General features: G+C 45.1%; 1 protein-coding gene across 1 annotated transcript in view; it reads right to left on the minus strand.

The window, feature by feature from the left end:
- The window catches only part of TEKT4 (tektin 4), a 32,571-nt gene extending 16,762 nt beyond the window's left edge, over positions 1–15,809 (minus strand). The window contains exon 1 of the mRNA XM_009329417.1: positions 15,783–15,809. Coding sequence (XP_009327692.1) covers positions 15,783–15,809 — 27 coding nt within the window. The remainder of the gene's footprint in view (positions 1–15,782) is intronic.
- Positions 15,810–19,213: the final 3,404 nt, after the last annotated feature.

Raw genomic sequence — 19,213 nt, forward strand, 5'->3', positions numbered from 1 at the left:
GGAGAGCACATCATAAACCTTCTATAGTTGGCCAGGTATAAAGAGATCTACTGCAAACAGGCTACAGACTCATCACCTGGCATAAATATAATTTACCTCCCTTCCCCTCCCAGCTCTGTCCCAATTTCCACGGAGGAAATATCTGGATGTGCTGACTGGCAGGGAGACATGGTGCCTCTGCATCAAAAGCAGTGCAGTCACTTTTCATATCTCTGTTGTGAAGTGCCAAAAGATGCTGCTTCTCTCTCAACTAACGTAGTGGGGTGGGCAAAGAGAGCTGAACCACTTTCCTGGGCGGCTGGGCTGGCTGCTAGGCTTTGAAGTGCTCACTGCTAACAAATAACCAGCCGTGCACAAAGGCAAGCAATCAGTCACACAGCCAGGAAATACCATCTAGCATTTAACTGCAGTTCAGCATTTTGCAACGAGGGGAAAAAAGCATAGCTGAAATGGAGTGGTAGTACATTAAAGTTTATATGGTACATCAGAGGGGCATTGGCCTGAGCTGCCCATTCTCAGGACAGACTTGCTTAAAAAATCGATCTCCCTTTTTTTGTTCACAATGGACATTCTCGTGATGAATTGTCTGCGAAGCAGCCAGGGGTTGCTTTCACTGCGTTTCAGATCCCAGACCCCAGTCCTGCAGTTTGGACTACTCCCATCACATAAAATTCACACCAACGACCCTAACTGGTGCACCGTTTTACATCCAAGAACCACTGCATCCGAGGATTCTGATTTGCTTTTCTTACCTCTATGAACCAGGCAGATATTCACAAAACCTGTTCAATTTATGTAGTTCTGTCATATTTGCTGCTGTTTGAATGATCCAGTTTCTTGAGTCATTTAATAGTCCTTGAAGCTCTGGGTCTGCCTCTGTAAAATGCAGCTTCTAACCCAGACTCTGACCAAGGAGAACTTGCCGGCAAATGCCGGCCAGGCCCGAGCCGTTAAATGCACAGAAGCTAAACCCCAGACTCTTAAATCTCACGGCTTTCGTGTCCTCTCTTGGCTCACCTGAGTGCAGCACCTGATTCTCCATGTCCACACTGACCAGGGCAAGAAATCTTGGGCTCAAACTGGGCGTTGGCAGGGAGGGCTGCGTGAACCCCAGCAAGCAGGGCTGGGGCAGAGGGAGGAGAAGAGATGAGCCCTGGTTTTCCCAGGCCATATGGCGTTGCAGGTGAAAGCCTATGAATATCATGGGCCTGGGAGCGCTGCTTCAGGAAAGCCCTCTGCTTGCAACAGAGGGACAAATTCTGCTCATGGCGACCCACTTGTTAGAATTTGGCTCAGTTTTACTATGAGTGGAACATTGATTTTCCTTATTTAATATAGCATCATTATACTTTTTATCTGCTGGCTGCATACCCCAGTGATGAGTACCTTAGAAGGATGATAGATAGAAAACACAGTGCATTCATCTAGATGATAGATAGGGAGAAAATGTGGTGAATTAGTTCAGAGGAGAGAAAATGCAGTCAATTATTTTACATAAGGCAGCGTCTGGTACTCACAATCCCTGCCTGGGAGTGACAGAACACATGAATAAAAAGATTAAAGAGTTCGGAAGTGAAATTTTTGTTTTAATATCAACATATGAGCAAAATGTTACATTTCAGCTTAAGAAATAAACATATGCTAGCCTCGGGAGCACTGATGTTCAGCAAAAGACTGAGACCAAAGGTTATCTAAGAACATAGGCATTTTTTTATATTGACTCGTGTCGTTGAGACTAGAAATGTCTCTGCTGTTTTGAATCTAATCACCCCCTCTTAGAATTTGATAGATTCAGATAACATTAATTATTTGTAGCAGTATTAGCATTTCTTTTTAAAAAGCAGTTATTTCACAAACAAAACAAAGCATAAATTGAGCCATTCCAGCATGGATGAAAACACCATTTAAAGCTTCATTTCCTAGCCTTATATCTTGGAGGCAGACTGTGTTTGATTAGATCCTTCCAGCGGGTGAGGTCAGATTGAGTGACAGCTATCTATGCCAGATCGACACTCTGTTTATTTGCATTTTCCACCAGCTCTGGGAGTTTGCACTTTCTCCTTCCTGAAATCCATCTTGATGGGGCAGCATTAGACAAATCATTTTAATTATAGCGCAGGGACTGGAGGCTTTTCAGAAGGTCAGGGTCTCCGCGCTGACAGGTTTGATTAAAACCAGACACGGGTAGAGAGACCAGAGTTAGACGGAGAGCGGCGAGTCTGGGCCAAAAGGGAGAGGGACGGCAAGTAGAGATTGTCTCACCTATGCGACCCCCTGACGTGTCCATCTTCCCGGCGGTGGCGAGCCAGGACCGCGCGGTGATGAGAAAGGCGAGGACATTTCTGCTTACACCACAGCAGGGATGTCAAACTGACAATGTGCATCGTAGGGACACTTGGAGGTTGAGAATAATTAGCTAAAATCCCTGCCTTCTCCTCTCCCGCCCCAGTCAGAGCTGCCATATCCTCCTCGGCAGTAGGTAGCTGATTTGCAACAGTTGGGATCTGCTGCCCTCCCGTTACGCCAGGCCGGTCAATGAGGAAATTCAGTGTCAGCGTTGGTCCAAAGCTGCGCCGTGGTAGGACTTGTTTTGGCAAGGAGCTGCCTGCCGTGTGCTGCCAGGCAGAAGGGCTGGAAGTGGGAGCTGGCGAGTGCCCGGTTGGGGTCTGGCTTGGCAATGTGGGCACCGAGCTGCTGAAACAAAACCGAGACTGTCCTTACCCAGCAGTGCCAGGCCCCTTCCTGCTGCTGGCAGCTCCTCGTACAGGCATGGGCAGGGATAGCGCTCGCATTATTTAAAAAGAGAAAGCAGTCTGGTTGTTTAGACCTTCACTAGAATAAACTGGTTTAGTTCCAGTAGGTAAATGAAATTACACTGACGTTTACCAGCAGAAAATCTGATCTCATGCTTATAGCAAGACAAGATATTCTCTCTTTAAAAACTTCTCAGCTTTTGACTTTCAGATTCCACTTAGCTTTTTTTTTTTAATATACTTTTGTTTTATTAGATTCCCTTATGCTCATCCAAACATCATCTTGATGTCTATTTTTGGAGCATGTCTTCCTTCTAAATCAAACCCCTGGCACGTGAGCGTGGGTCCCATCGGTAAGTGTGTGAGTGTGGGAGCACGGCACTAAATCATGATTAAGTCTTCTGAGTTTGTTGAGTCTTCTTCACCAAATTGCCTTCCCACATGGAGGATACGGTGCTCTGTCCCCTGGACCTGCGTGAATGATGAGTCACAGGCGTTTATTTTTGCTTTCCAACAATTGCTATCAAGTCAGGGAAGTGTGTCCTGTGATTCTTCAAAATTGAAATCCATGTGCGGTTGCACATGGATTTCTGCAGAAAGCAAGTCTTGTGCTGTCCTTTTGGTGTTTTTTTTTTTTCTCTTTTCCTAATTTAATCTGCTTAAAGGAGCCACGTGGTGATAATCAGACAGTGTACCGCTGACCTTAAGGAGTTCAGCAGCCATCTGTTTAAAACGGAGATGTAAAGAATTTCCAGAGAAGCCTTTTATTATTCTCTTAGTTCAAGAAAATAGCAGGAGGAGTCCTCAGCGTGGACAGCAGTTTTACAGCACTAACAAATTCCACAGCTAACAGGAAAACAATCAATTTATCACCCAAGGCTGCTGCTTTCTCTGCGTGGAGCCCAGAGGTTTGCTGCGGTTTGGAACGGTAGGCCACCAGTTTTAGCTAGCTTCATTTCCCCAGCTTTTTCCAACTTTGTAGTTGAAAACAAAGTTTTCAGCTTCATTCTCTTTCTGCAGCCAAAACGTACATCTGCAGGCAGAGCAGAAAGCAGGGATTTTGTTTGAACAAGCTCAGGCCTGTTTATGGTTTTTTCTGGTACAAACCGGGGCCTTAATCCTGCACTGAGACGTCCTGGGAAGATCCTTGTTCTGGCACGGAGCCCCATCAGAACCATCCACCCTCCTTACGGGCTCCATGCAGCCAGCCAGTGCCTGAGATTTATGATGGATGGCTAGAGTCTATCAACATCATGGGATACATTAGCATAAATTCTGCATAAATAGTTGCATAAATTAGCAGAGGGCTTTGTTTTTTAGCTAAATAATTTCCCTCTTGGGCCTTTCTGTATTTCCTTCAGAGCCCAAAGGTGAGCAGATCATCTCATCCGCTCTGTGGTCTGATCCTGGCAGGCTCCAATAGTAAAACTATGCCAGGTAAAACAGTCAGGGAGCTGACGCTAAAGGTTCAGCTGTTTTTCTCAGCATGTCTAAACCTGGTATTAATCTTTTGTTAGCAAATAAGGAGTGTTCCTCATCCACTGCATCAGTACGTAAGAGAAATTCACTGAAGCCCCAGTGATGGTGTTAAGTTTTGCCCCATAAAGGAGGGATATTTAAGAAGTGAAGCTGCTGCTTTTTTTTGGCAAGATACAAAATGTGCAGATATGTAAAATGTATAAAAGCCTGAGCCTGAAGGTCTTTGCAAATGGAAGTAGAAAAATGTTTAATTTCCGTTTTAAACTTGAGCTGAGGTTGCACTCTGTGCTGCTCACATTGTCTTCAAACTGGGGAATGAAAAACAAAAATCTTCAAAAGCAGTGACTTGGGTAGGTGGGAATTTCAGCACATGATAGTCTTGGAAAGTCTTTTCCATTGCAGAGCTGGAGGCATTTCTCCCAAAAAGCACTCCTCAGGCAGTCCCCGCTCCCACCAGGGCCAACCAGTCCGTGTCCTGGGCAAGAACCACTCTCACTGCAGGTAGTTTCTATGGGTTTGTGTCTTTGCGATCTGCTGCCAGAGTCTGGACATGTTGCTGCTTTCCATATCTCTGGCAGCACTAATCAAAAGCACAATATGGTCTGAGAATTTCACTTCATACCAGGGAATTAGTCAGCAGGAGAGAAAGCTGATAATCTGCACCGTGCAAGTTCTCACCTCCTGCAGCACCTTGCAGTGCGTCACTTGGAAATGGCTTTTGCTGAGCTGCCGCACTTTGCCGAGATGTTATTTCCTATCAGAAATGTTCAGTGCTCGAAGCCTGTGTGAACGGGCAGCTTTGAGCAGAGGGGAGCTGAGCTGGGTGACAGCAAGCGGGCACTCGGGGTCACACGAGAGCGTGACTCAGGCCATGGTGGCAAGGACATGGTGGGGAAAATGGTACTAAATATTTGCACAAATAATCTCCATTTCAGGTTATGGTCCGTGCTTTTTCCAGAATTCAAGACTCAGACTGTCTAACCAAAACAGCAAACCTGTGCAGTTCAACCCTTCCAGCTCTTTACTTTTATTCTCCTTTTCTGAAAAAAATTGAAGCCCCATAAAATTTCCAAGTATGGAGGATGAATCTTGCAAATGTTCTCAGGAAAGCCAGGCCCAGGCAGAGAGATGAGTGATGGGGAATTAGAAATTAAAAGCCTGAGTGTGAATATGGAGAAGGATCTGAAAGTAATTTTCTTAAATACATAGAAAAATCCACAAACCAGGTTTCCTTTTAGGAAGGTGAGAATTACTGATCTATTACTTCAGTGTGCATTTCACTTGCTAGGAGGTATTTAGTATGAAAATTCACAGGGATACGGCAGGACTTTCATAGTCACTAAGTGGAAGAGCTTTAATGAAAATGAAGTTTATATCAGGTTTTTGACTGATCAGCCCTAAAAGCTTTTTTTTCCTGTCTTTTGTGGGTGGCTGATTATATTTGGGTGGCCACGCTCCAGCTCCATCAGACCACTGTCTGGGAGGTGAGAAGGGGTGGGGTTCAATATACAGTTAAAATTGATGTGTGTTTTGGGTTTAATGACAACAACTTAAAATTTCTGGAGTGCATTTCTCTTCTAAGATTCTTCTGATCTCAGCCATTGAGTTTACCTTCATAAACTGCAAGGAAAATGGAAAAGTAATGTCCTTGTCTTAGGAAGGAACTTATTCAAATTTGTAATTTGATTAATATTAATAATATATATTACTCTCTTTTTATTATTAGCAAATCTGACATTAACAGATCTTCTGCAAAGCTATTAGTCGTTGCTAAATATTTACTTAGCAGCATCAGGACATTTCAGCTTATTTCTTTTCTCATGAATCATTTGTTCATAATATCGTTCTATTTTTATTCTTGATGCCTGATCGGTCCCCTGAATTGCCAACACTGTCTCTGCTCCCTGTTTCCTGGCTGACACCGGCAGTTGACTTTCTGGCACATTGTTTTGGGGGATAAAACTGTGGTTCTAGAAGCCCTGAATGCAGGAGACGGTGAACATTTTCCATAACTTCCAGATACTTATGACAAAACATGAATAATATAATGTTCCCTTAGGAAAGAGCAAACAAAAAGTGGTGTGTTTCCAGGTCAGCTTATTCTATCAGACGCTTTAAAGCAGGGGCAATGACAAGTGAAGTTATTCCACAAATGCCTGGACCAAACTAACTGTAATTCTTTGGAGAAGTGTGGGTGTATCTCTGCTGGGAAAGTGAAAATTAAAGACGAGTACATTGGGTTCAGCAAAGCTCAAGGTCTCTTTACAAACAACAAGTCATGCGTATATGAGCTAACTCAGAATGATGCTATTTGCCTCGCTCTGTCCGCTAACAACACCCAGCCAGCTCCATCTTGAGTTGGCTCAGCAGCTCGGAAAGCTGCTGTAGATGGCAGAGGAAAAGGACCCGAGTCTTGGGTGCTCTGGGGAGGCCAGTGTCCTCCTCCAGGATTTACAAAGCCATCTGGATGACACCGAGCTGTGTTCCCAGTGGGAATGGTGAGAGGCAAGACAGGCCTGATACCAAGCCTGCCCCTGTGGTTCACTGGCCCTACATATTCCCCGGAATATATCTTATTTATCATACCTGGCTCGTTTCCTAGGACTGAGTCCAAAACTGCTTCTGATCTTGACTGCTGGAGTATCAGTGTAAATACAGCATGCTGTACGCCCTCCAAGAGCAGTCCCCAGCGAGTCGACTGTGGTTATCCCAGACAACAGCCTGATATTAAGATCCCCCATTATCAATGGCTTGACTTTTAGAAAGCCGTCTACATAAACAAAGCCTATTTAGCTTGTGATTGTGCCCTGGAGAGTGTCCTACAATCACTTTCGTTTCCCCTTTTGCCTTCAAGCGAAGAGTCTGTCCTAGCGACGAGAGCAGAAACCGAGCGCCACGGCTTGGATCCACTCCCGGCTGAGTTACTGCGTTGCTGTGTGGCCCTGGCCATGGCGGGGCGTTTTTGTTTTTCAGTCCATTCAACTAAATAATGAATATTCTGTCTGGAAATGGTTGAGAGAGACTCTTGTCCCTACAGAAAACTGCACAAGAACAACTAGATAAATGGTAATACAAGGGAAATGAAAATTTAATGGAAATTAATTGAAAACAAAACAAAAAACAAACTTAAATTCTTAAGAAAAAGTTGTACATGATTTTGAGATCTTTGCTTATTGATAATGGACACTGATGTTTTTTGCTAACCATCCATAAGATAGATTCTGCTTTTTTTGTCTTTGTTCTCCTATGAAAGTTACATTTGGCCAGCACTTTCCATGCAAATTTTTGCTTGAGCAACAGCAGAGTTTTACGTGAAAAAACATTCTGATAGAAAAGTTTTCTCTCTTCTTGTTTATATCATTCTCTCCCATCTTTAACAAAGGATCGGTGCCTTTTACTGTACATAGATGATATCTTAAAATGTTTGTATCCTTTGCTTATTTACTCAAGACGCTAAAGGCTCTTTCTCTGCATGACATGTGCTGGTGAAGAGCATTCTCTGCCCTGCCGGGTCCGCGTCCCGGGGTCCGCTCGCCCGCTGTTCTGCCCGGCAGCAGCTCTCTCAGACGCCTTCTCTCTTCTAGCAGCGATGAGCTTCTCTAAGTGATATCCATGACTGCTAGCCAGAATTTCATTATAAGATTTTCTCAAATGAGTGGACATGTGCCAAATTAACGCTTTTCCTGGGGCCATAGCTATATGTGGGGACTCATTTTGTAGCGAGAGGCTTTGGCAGTTTTTTCCCCTCATTAGCACTGATAGTTAATTTGCTGTCCCCCTTTAGTCACTGCTGTTGTCAGATTTGTTTCATCTTCCTGATATTGCTTCTGTAATGGGATGAGCCCTGTGAGGAACGTGCTGTCTTACATGTGCCCCCTCCATTTTCCAACCTGGGACGTGATGCTACCCACCTCCCAGGTGGTCTGCAGTGCCTCTGTCCTCACACCTCTGTCTCTTCAGGAAACCCTAGTTATTTGTACAGTCCTTTTATTTATTTCTGAAGGCAAGAGAAAGATTTCAGAGCTGTGAGTTTGTTTGTAGGGCTCCCACAGAAGAAGGGGATTTCCTGCTTCGCCCCTTTGATCCACGTCTCCTTCGGATCATGCAGTTATCTCCAGGCAGTGCTGCTTTCCTATGCCTGCTCTAACACTCGTGTTTTCCAGCACCTGAGGTTGTGGGAAGGTTTCTGCATGACAGACCTGCCAACCTTGCCGCTGCTTTTGGCTTTGAGCTGCTCTGAAGTGGGTGAAGTAGAAGTGAGAGCCTGGCCATGCCATAGAGAGAGCAGGCAGTGCCTTTAGACACTTCCCGCTCCTTGGGCATACCCCACTCTGTAAAAGACAACATGGGACGCAGCCTCCCAGATCTGCAGATTTCAAAGCTGAGAATATCACTGTCATAACTGAACTGGGGTTTGTTTCTTCTTTTTTTAATTTTTGAATTTAGGGCTTGTTTACATTGGAAAATTAACCTGGGCTAACTGAAGGCTGGAATTTAAAGTGGATTCATTCAGCTGCATTCGCTTCTATGTGGACAGAATTACAGAGACCTTAATTTGGTTTGTTGTGATTTGTCTCCAAAATGCATTAAGATAAACTAAATTAAGTCCATTTTTGTTCCAAAGAAATATTTTATATATGCTCATTCATTTTAGAAGTTCTTAGATTAATTCTGCAGAAAATGTCCCTGTGTAGACACATCAACATTCCTAATAATATTTGGCTGAAATGCAAGATAATAGCAAAGTCCGGGCTCAAATAAAAGGGATGAATCATCTCTAAATCACATGTTACGATATAATAGGATAAAGGACAATTGTTTTGCTGGAGAGAAGCTGCCATGCCCAGTCCAGCTGTAGGGTCATTTCAGCCTCTGAGACAAGAGCAGGGCGAGTCTGAGGATCATCCCCTGGGCATCTACGGAGGGTAACACAGCCTGATTTCCAGAGCACGCATCAGCCACAGTTCTCGCCACCACTCTGGACGCTCACCTGCAAATGCAACAGTGGCAGCATTTGATTCATCAGGATTTGTCTCTTGGGACCCCAAAAATGAGCACAGGATTGAATCAGACCTTATCCAGGGACACATGAGGGTGAAGGTGTCCTGTCCCCCACCGGACTGTAAGGTACCCGAGTCCCACTGCCGGGCGGCAGTCTGTGTCCAGTGTCCTTTAGGCCATCGTAAAAGCCATGGAGTCACACAGTTATCCCATGCACACAGCTTTAAAACTGCAGGCATCCTATGGAAGCCAAAAAGAGTTACTTCATATTTGCATTAGTGTATCCCAGAATAGGAGGTGACTCCCTCTACCAGCAAAAAAATTAAAGACCGATATGCCTATCCATTCCTTAAGCACACGTGGACCCATTTTCATAGTCTTCATCTCCCGTGCCCCTGGAAAAACTGTTCCTTGGAAATTACAGTAATTGTTTTATTCTCTTTGATCTCTACTAATAAAGCTATGGACTATCACTCAGCAGGAGCTGTTTCTCTTAGTTAGGATCTTTCCAACGGTACTTACATTAGGAAGGCTCTGGGGAAATTTCAGTAAATGCACTTGAAAAGAGCTCTGCAAAACTGCTTAGACTTTCTGTAAAAAATATTTCCCCCGCATTTGCTCAGCACACTTCTCAGCTTATTTGTTTTTCTCTTTACTGCAGTTGTTGTTGGACTGAGGTGAAACATAGAGAAAAGAGTTGTGACTCCTTGTCAAGAGATCTTACGGCAGCTGGAGAACAGAGGGAAAGATTTCTGAATCCCAGACAAGTCACTGTAGAAATCAGACTTGAGAATAACAGTGTCTTGCTGTTCATATTTTACTTTCCAACCTTAGTAAGGAAGATGGAGGGGTGATGGATATCCGCTGGTCCTCCAGCAGGGATCCCTTCATGTCCAAAGCGCGATGTAAGAGCCCCCAGCGTCCCTGATCATATCCCGTTATAGGAAACGTCATTCCATTCCCAGGAAGGACAGCATGGAACAGACTTAAAAGTAGCTAGGTACCTCACTCTTATGGAGATCAGTGTAAATTGGGCCTGCTGCATTTAAAAATTCTATTCCCCAGTTTCATGTATGCAGTTGATAGGAACTGTTGCCCTTTGGTGTGGTAGTCATGTCATTGCCAAGTACTGGGAGACCTGGTGGGTCGGTCTGTTCGGAACTGGTTCTGCAGAAGGACAGCAGCCTCTCAGTTCTCCAGCCCCTGGGACAGCAGGTGGCTTGTTTAGGAATTTGGGAAGTTGTTAGATTTAGGTTTTAGTCCTCAGGCTTTAAACACCACAGCCAGAGCTGAAGATGAGCTTGGCAGATCAAGTCAGCAAGCCAAATATCAGCCCACCTCTGGCACACACAGGAGTGACGCTCATGTTGGGCATGGGCGAGTTCTCACACGCGGCTCTTGGTGAGCTACAACACGCTGCAGGCACCTTCTGTAGAGCTGACAAATGTATGGATGGTTGTAAGAAGATGCAAAGAGAAAGCCAAATGTCAGAGTCGCTGGGCACTGATGGAAGGAATCTGACCCTTTAAAAGCAATTTGCCTTTCAAATGAAGCGACCAATGAGTTCCCCAACCTGTTACATCTTTTGGCTACTTCTTGCTGTTTTAAGATGAAGGTGGCAGTGGCCTTCACACCAAATAGGAAGGGTCTAAAGCATATCCATGTACCTGCCTGCTGCATAACTGGCAATTGAAAACAAGAGTAATTGCACCCTCTGGTCTCGTTTTTTCTTTTTCCCCTCCAGCTAGAAACTGTAAAAGCTCAAAAGACCAACTGCACAACCTTAAAGTCATATTTACTGTGTTTGGCATCCTGCCACAGGCGATGGGAATACGGTTCTGTAGATGTTGCTAGCTGACTGCTGCGTTATGCTTAATGATCTCATGGATGTGCAAAGTGAAGAAATATAATCCCCAGTGAAGACAGGGGGCAGGGTTGGTAAGGAATAAAGCGCCTCTTCCTCTAAACTGGTTTTGATCTTTCTATGGGCTGGAAATCAAGAACAGTAATTAAAGCTTAACTGGAAGAGATCAGAAAGCTTTTAAAATTAATAAAACTTGTAACAGGCATCAAGGATGATCATATTTAAAGACTATGCAGGCTGCCGTGTCAGTCGGCTCTCAGAGTGAGCATATGCTCTCGCTGTATAGGTGTGCCAGCCCTGGGAGTGCCGGCATGCACACGGGAGCAGGAGCCATGTTCCCAGCCACACTGTGGACGGCACCTTCCTCATCTCCTGCTGGGTTTTCCCTCCCATAATTCCTTGGACCACACCAGGATTATTCCAGATTTACTCTGGTTTGTCAGGCCTTACCTACAGGGATGCGGGCAGGTAATGCACGGGAGCCTTATTCCCAACTCAGTCCCTCACCTGGAGCTTGTGTTTTATTTTTCACCACTCAGTTATTTTTTAATGACGAGACCATCACCACATGACATGCCTCCAGCAGGTGATGCTTTACGTGAAGAACCTCAAGCTGCGTGAATTGACAACATTGAAAAAAATAAAATAAAGACATATCATTCCTTCCTGAGCTTTTAAAGGCAAGGACGTCCTGTGTATTATTTGTAAAGATAATAGTTTAATGGTATTTTAATATAGCCATTGTCCTTTTAAACACAGATGTTCTTTATATCAGGAAAGAGGCAGGCAGACTGACCGCTGCCTCAGAGGCTTTGAAAGCGGTCATTTTACAACAGGTTTGCTCCATGCTGATATTATTTTCCCACAGGAGATAAATGTTCTTGGTCTGGTCCTGGGGAGGATGCAATGCTCACACCAGAACAGCCGGGCTCCCCCGCTGCAGGAGCAACAGCTCAGAGCAGGGGACAGAGACCTTCACCGCTACAAGTATCTGAAAGGTCTGGACCAAATGTCTGTGTTTTACATTTTCTTTATCACACTGTTTGAAGGACTGTGAAACACATAAATGGCTGATGCATGTGGGCACCAAGAGTGGGTCTCCTGAAGCAGGTGAGCAAAAGGTTCACCATGGACATCAGAGAACTTGCCCAGGAAGGAAACATCTTTCTGCAATGCTCCGACATCTGCTTGCGCTGCCATGAGTGTAGCAAAGCTCTAGGTTGGCAGCACTCTGGCAAAGGTTTTTTTTTCCAATTAAAAAAGTTCTGGACAGAATTAATGCACTTTTCTCAGCTCCAGAGCTGACCGTTGCGAGAGTGAAGAGAGGGAGATGTTCCACCTCTTCCCTTTTACGCATCTGGATGAAAGTGATGTGCAAGGAAAGGACAGAGAGCAGCCGCTAACTCTGGCTATGCTCCATCGAGCGAGGAGGATGGGAAAGGAGAGGATGTTTCAGCCCTTGACTGCCATTTATTCCAGCACTAAAAGAAAATGAATTTTTAAATCCTAATGCTGAAACACCTATTAAAAAGAGTACTAAACTATGGCAGAAGAGTGTCTGGGAGGTAGGGCTTTTTGGATTAACCCAGATGATTTTTTTATTTATTTTTTACTGCAAATGAACTCTCACTGGCTTTCTTAAAAGGTCGCCTTTTTTTTTAAACTACTGTGCTGGGAAAATGCTTTTAAGTTTCATCTGCTTTGTGTGTGTGCATTTTCTAAGCCCTGGGTTTATTTCTTATTGGAAAACGGTCTTGGATCATCTCTGAGTTGGAAATTTTATTTATCAGGTGCATGTGAGAAAGAGGGTTTTTTAACTCTTTAGACTCTTTTTCATTGGCTGCTCAGCACCATGTCTTTGGACCTCAAACTGTGAGCCAAATCCTACCTGCTACACTTCTTCCCGCTACCACCCATCATCTGCCAGCATCCCATCAGGGGCCCTGAAGCTCCCTGTCTCATCTCCTTGTGTCTCTGCCTTGACGCAGAGAAGGGGTTAAATGGGCTCTCTCAATTCTGCTTGATTGCTAACGAGCTGTTATTTCCTCCTCCTGGCACTGTCACTACGGACAGCTCCAGAAGGAGAGGCTGTTTTTCCTGCAACACCCTCCATGGTTGGTGGAGAGGTCTGGAGGTGTCCGAGAGACGCAGACATTTTCACGTGTCGTGCTCCTGGCTATAATCAATCCATAGGCTATGGATGTCCATGGGCAAAGTAAAGCTTTCAAAAATTTGATCTCTAATCCAAAATGTTATTACATCCTTCTACACTTCAGTATCTCTCTCAAGAAAAAGCTCTGTGCTGACAAATAACACCGAGAGAGGAACAGTCATGTAGGGATGTACGAACTCAGTTTGCAACCTTATTAGGGATTAGCTCTCTGGCCAAAACCTGTTGCCTGAGGATTACTAATAGACAAGTAGATTTTCAAAGGGTGCCCAAGTCAGCTCATTATCCAGTCTTTGTACGTACTCAGCCAAACCCTAAAGCACTAATTCTCATGAGATGTCTCAGTTTTAGGTGGCTCAGGAAGAGGCACAGCAGGACAAAAGCCCGCATGAAATGCATCAGTTACTCTTTCTCCCAGGAGATCACCAGTTGCCCCAAATCCATTTGCTTGATGCCCCAAACCCATTTGCTCTGCCAGAGCCCTAGGCTAGGCCCCCTCCGTGGGATGTGTTCTGCACACATTCTCTTGTGCAGAATTCCCTTAAAAAAAGCCATAACAAGTGGCTTCCCTGAACGTATTACACCAATTATGTTTTTATTGATTACAAAGCACCACCGGCTCGAAAGGACACTCCCATGATGCTACGTATGCAAGTATGTCACATAACTCTCTATATTTATCAACTTCCATCTTCACACTAGTTAGATTTTTGCTTCATTAATCACATTAAAAGGCTGTTCCTGTACCTCACGCCTCTGATGGTTAGGATTACACTTCTGATTTCCATCTTAATTTATTTATAGCCAGTTGATTCATGTTGCCACATAAGTAATACTAGAAATATAAAAATAAAAGATGATATTTAACAATCTGTCTAGACTGAGGACAGAGAACGAGTCAAAAATCCCTATTTTTATTGTTAACTAAGCATATGATGGTATATTTTACTAATAGGAATTTGCATTTCAAGAACAGATGAGCAGACAACATAGATGTTAATTTACTGAAACCAAAACACTTCTCAGTCAGTAAGGTTATGTACAATTTGCAGCCCAATGGAAACAGCAAGTGTTGCAGTTAAACCCTGCTTTTGCAAAAGACCTGGCTCTCCTTCGAAGGCTCGGCTCACTCCGCTAGCTGGTGAGCGCCTGGGCTCTGGGACTGCCTGTCCGAGCTGAGCTGACCCTCCTGCCACCTCTGCCTCTTTGGACACTCACATCTCCACGGCATCAAATTTCCATCGTATCACTATTCTTCATAGCATGAGTAGAAATCAGAAAGCCACTGATTTCATCCGAAGGTATCTGGACCTTTACCTGCTGAGTGTTTTGCCTTCAAGAGGCCAGAAGTAGCCATAGGTGGGGCTTCTTTATTCATATGCTTGTAAGAACAGATCGCCTCTTACGCTCTGGATTGTGCAGCAATAAAATCCATCTTCCTTGCAGAATAAAGCTCATGTTAAAGCCAAATTCCAGGCGCACAGAAACTCCTTCTATTGACTCCAGGGGATATTGTCCATCCCAGCAACTTGAAAGCCAATAGGCTACATCTGAAACTATTTCGTCCTCAAAAAAATCTGCCTTCCACAAGAATATGCCTATTTGCTGCTATGAGAAGATAGTTTTTGTTAGTGTTTCCTAGCAATGGCATAAGTATTGTCAGTTAGAAATGTTGAAGAATTTTATTCCATGAAGACACATTTCAGAGTGTATATTATCCTTCTCCTCTAGAGGAGGAAATGCAGTGTAAAACTGCATAGTTTTCTTGCTTTGCCAGCACTAATAAGTTTGTAATCAAGCTATCATCACCCATGTGATTCAAAGGGTTTCTTATTATTTGAGCTTCCCCGGGGAATGGTTTACTCCTCACACTGCTCTGCCGTGTCATGGTCCCACCTGCAGCAGGAGGAGGCGGCTGTGCCCCCTCCACGTGCCTCTGCTTATCGCTCAGCCACAAACCAGCACAGCTCCGGGCAGCTCCTTAAACCAGGGTTGGACCTGGCGCAGCTCATTGTGCTGGAGCACGTTAAAAGCTGGTGATGCCCAGCAAGAGCTGGCGATGGCCAGGCACCGGTTCATCTGGATGTGGAAGAAAACATCACCGCATTCATGTTCCCTTTGTTGAGACGATGTACCAGCAAAGACTTCCTCTGTGCATGATTTCTGAGGCGTGTGATCTTTGCAGGGAAGTTCTGGCCCTTTGCATTGCTGGGAGTAACCGTCTTTGCTGCTTGGCCATATGTCCTTGCAGAGTTCGGTCAGGTGGCTCAGCCGCAGCTTGGGACACACGCATGCTCACGGGCCGTTTCAGAGTCCTGGGGAGCACACGAGGGCTGAAGGTGGCTGCTGCGCTGCATGGCCATGCTGCAGGTTGCAGGGACTTAGGAAACCCAACTCTTTCCAAGCTAGCACAGCCTGGCTTGTCCTTCCGCTTGGATTGCCTTAGCACCATCACTGTTGCTTAAAACCTTTAATGCTCTGCCCCCTGTGCCTAGCCAGCTGGCTTCCCACCTACCCGATGTGCCGTTGTCGCGTTTGTCATGGTCGCGGGCTCTGCACCTCCCTTTTGGCTTGTCACCGTTGCACGGGAGGAGGCAGGGAACAGCTGCCAGGGCCAAGTGTGCAGCCAGCACCCAGGCAGGCATCGGGACTGCCACCCGCCTCCCCACGGGCCCCTGGGTGGGAGCGCTGCCTCGCAGGGTGTCACACATGGCCAAGGGCTCATCTCTGTCCCTGGCAATACCATGGTCACCTGGCCCGCAGGCATGAGTCTCAAAGCTGGCACCCTGCTGCTGGAAAGGCTGGAGCATCTCACACACACTGCATTTCTTCCCTTGGCTCGTGTACGTATCTGTAATATGGCATATGCTTCTTTTTCATTTGATAACAAGAGACATCAAAAGATGTATATTGATTTATTGCCTACAGAAGTGCACACTGTAATATGGCTGCAAGATCCCAATGAATCTGCTAAGTCAATAGCTCCAGCCCTTTCGCAGTGAGCAAATGGAGAAATCTGTGAATTAATAACTTCCCTGACCTCCAGCCTCTGCGAGGCCAAACAGCCAAAGGAGGAGTTAATCCAGTAATCCATTTTAGCATCTGGAAGGCAGCACAGTCCCCGCCTGAGTCTGGACTTACAAAAAAAAGTGAAGAGAAGGAAAAGAGAAGGAAAAGCAAACAAAATTCAAAGCTGGGGAGGGGAGGACTGAAAGAGAAACAGAAGGGAAGGAGAGGGAAGGATTGCAACCTGACAAAGAAAGCGGCAGGCTCATTTGCAGTCCCCGGCTGCATGTTGCCTTCATCTTGCAAAAGAGGTTTGGGGCTTTATTTGTTCCACCAGGAGCAGCTGGGCTTTGTGAGTACTCACCGCTGGTTTTTTGCATTGCTCAGTGCTCAGGGGAAACTAAAGCTTCTGGCAGTGACCTCAGCCTGAATTGCTCCTCGCCTCTGCAGCGAAGTCCCTGACCTTTTCCTGCCAGCTCAGCCAAGGGCACTGTGACGCTCCCGCCTGTCCTGGGACCTCGGAGCGCTTCGGCAGCCGCACAACTGTCGCTGATTTGGGAATTCTGCTTTCATACACTATTCTCAGTCACTTTATTACTTTACCAGACTCTAACTAATCAGCTTGAAATTTCCTCTGTAACATTTAAATTAAAAAAAAAAAAAGAGGAAAGAAACTGGCTAAAATATTCCAGCTGCTCAAAAAAGAGAAGAGAGGTTAAAAAATACATTATATTCCTCATTTTAAAAGCATGGCGATGGTTTGCTTTGCTGTGAACACTAGCAGTCCAGCTTTCAAATCCCAGTGTGAGGCTCAGAGGGGGTCAAGGATTTGCTATTCTCCCCTTGTGAAATTTGCCTGTGTTGGGACAGAGCATGAGCTGCTGGCAGACAGCTCTGCGCCGGGCTGGAGCACTCCCGACGGGCAGTAGTCGATTTTGCTCTTTTAAGTTACACCCTTCAGACAAGCCCTTGCTGGGACACGAATAGACACCGCTCCCACCGCACTGCACATTAAAGCACTTGGCGGGGGGGAACCACCTTTTTGGGGTGACTTCCAACGGGATGCTTGGAAATTGTGGAATAGCTGCTCTCACCTCTTCATAAAGCCATCTGCTGAGCATACACAGATGTGAGCTGGTGAATTCAATATCATAGAATTTATTAAAAATCCAGTCAGTATATGGAGTTGGACAGAAGCTGTTAACAGCATGAATGGACTTTCGGTAGCAGACAGAGCCCAGCTGCTTTAAGGAAGACCCACTCCGTGTGCTGGGCATCAACTTGTATTATTTTGATTCTGGATTACGGTACTCTTTAATTAAAGGTCCTGACTTTATGATCCAATCAACCCAGATAAATAACAACTCTCTTTTGCAGATAAAGTCATAGGCTTATCACTTCCCAACAGCCATATTTTAAAGACGATCCATAAAATTACATGGCAAATCAGCTTAAATAGCATCTGGTCGCTGCAGCTGCGTGCAGGCAGAGCTCTGCACGTGTGCTGACAACTGCATTTCAGCGACACCGTGCCATCCTGGGCATATGTCCTACCCAGCCCTTCTCCTATTACCACCATAACAAAGTTACTGCTTCCTCGGCAGTATTATACTCTCTACTACTCATCCCATTCATCCCACGAAACCTCTAGCTCAGAGTTATTGTAATTATAAGAGGGGAGGTTACAGTGCTGGAGGATGAAATGTAATGCAATTAGTAGACTATTATTTTACCCATTCTTCACCTTTTCCTGCCAAATAGCTTTGTTCTAATGAAGGGTATCAAACAACCGTTTCATTGTGATTTAATTGAGCAGTTACTTGTGCCACACAGACATCAATGAACGGTTATGGGAATGCTTTTCAGGGATCAGTGGAAAATTCAGCATACTGGATTAGCATACATATCTGTAAGGGATGAATCGTGCCAGTCCTACCTTTAATGCCTGCTTGTTTCCATGAGCCTTGCTAGACTCAGCCTCTCTCCAGTCTATGTAAAAATTTAGAACCCACTACAAAAGCAGCATAGGGGGATGTGACACCCTTTCCTTGGGCTGGTTGGGGTCGATGGGTGCAGAGGAGCGGTCAGGATAGGAGCCACGGTGCTGAGGGAGACTCCGAAGCAATTTGCCCGATACAATGCAAAGACCTTAGGATTGATCCCAGACCTTGTTTCCGCTCCTGTATGTGAGCAACCCTTTTCCCACATCTTGTGAAACTGCATTTTCTCGATACAGCTTTGCAATGAATTTGGCAGAGATGAAAGCAAGGGCAAGTCACGGCAGCCGCGGCAGGGCTGAGTATGAAACTCCAGAGGGTATCTGTAGAGCTGAGACAAAAAGCCTGTGCAGACCTATATAAGCTAAACTTGCCCCCAGATAGCACCGCTGTCTCATTTCCTGGAATTTATTACCTAGACATAGCTGACAAAAATAAACAGAGGAAAAAAGACCATTCTGTAATGCAATCAAACCTCAATTGCCCATTTGTTTTTGTCCTTGAAAAGAGCTAATAACATGGTAATTGGTGGAGATATCTCCCAGGCTCCATAAGTGAAAGCAAGAGAGAGATTTTCCCACCGTGAAATAGGCATATTTTTCTAAAGAAGAGAGGGAGGTATTACCCAGTTAAAGGATCCATATAGATTTGTACCTGATGTCCAAACCAGTGAAACCTTGTTCCTTTGAGTGTTGGCTTTTAATGGCTCAGAGATTTTTGGTGTGACTGTGGTAGAAAAGCATCCCTGGCATTTGCTTCTTGGCAAGGAAGGATCCAAGCCGACTGGAGTGTATCGAGGGTCAAAAATACATGGAAAAATTTCTCCACTGACTATTCTTGCTTGGCAAAGCTCATGGTATCCAGCTTTGCCCCACGACTCACCAAAGTGGCAAGCACTGCTTTTATGTCCCAAATCCTGTAAAGTCAAGAGCCAACCAAATGG

The sequence above is a fragment of the Pygoscelis adeliae genome, unplaced genomic scaffold (assembly GCF_000699105.1).
Source record: "Pygoscelis adeliae isolate BGI_AS28 unplaced genomic scaffold, ASM69910v1 Scaffold467, whole genome shotgun sequence".
In the NCBI taxonomy this organism is placed as follows: domain Eukaryota; kingdom Metazoa; phylum Chordata; class Aves; order Sphenisciformes; family Spheniscidae; genus Pygoscelis; species Pygoscelis adeliae.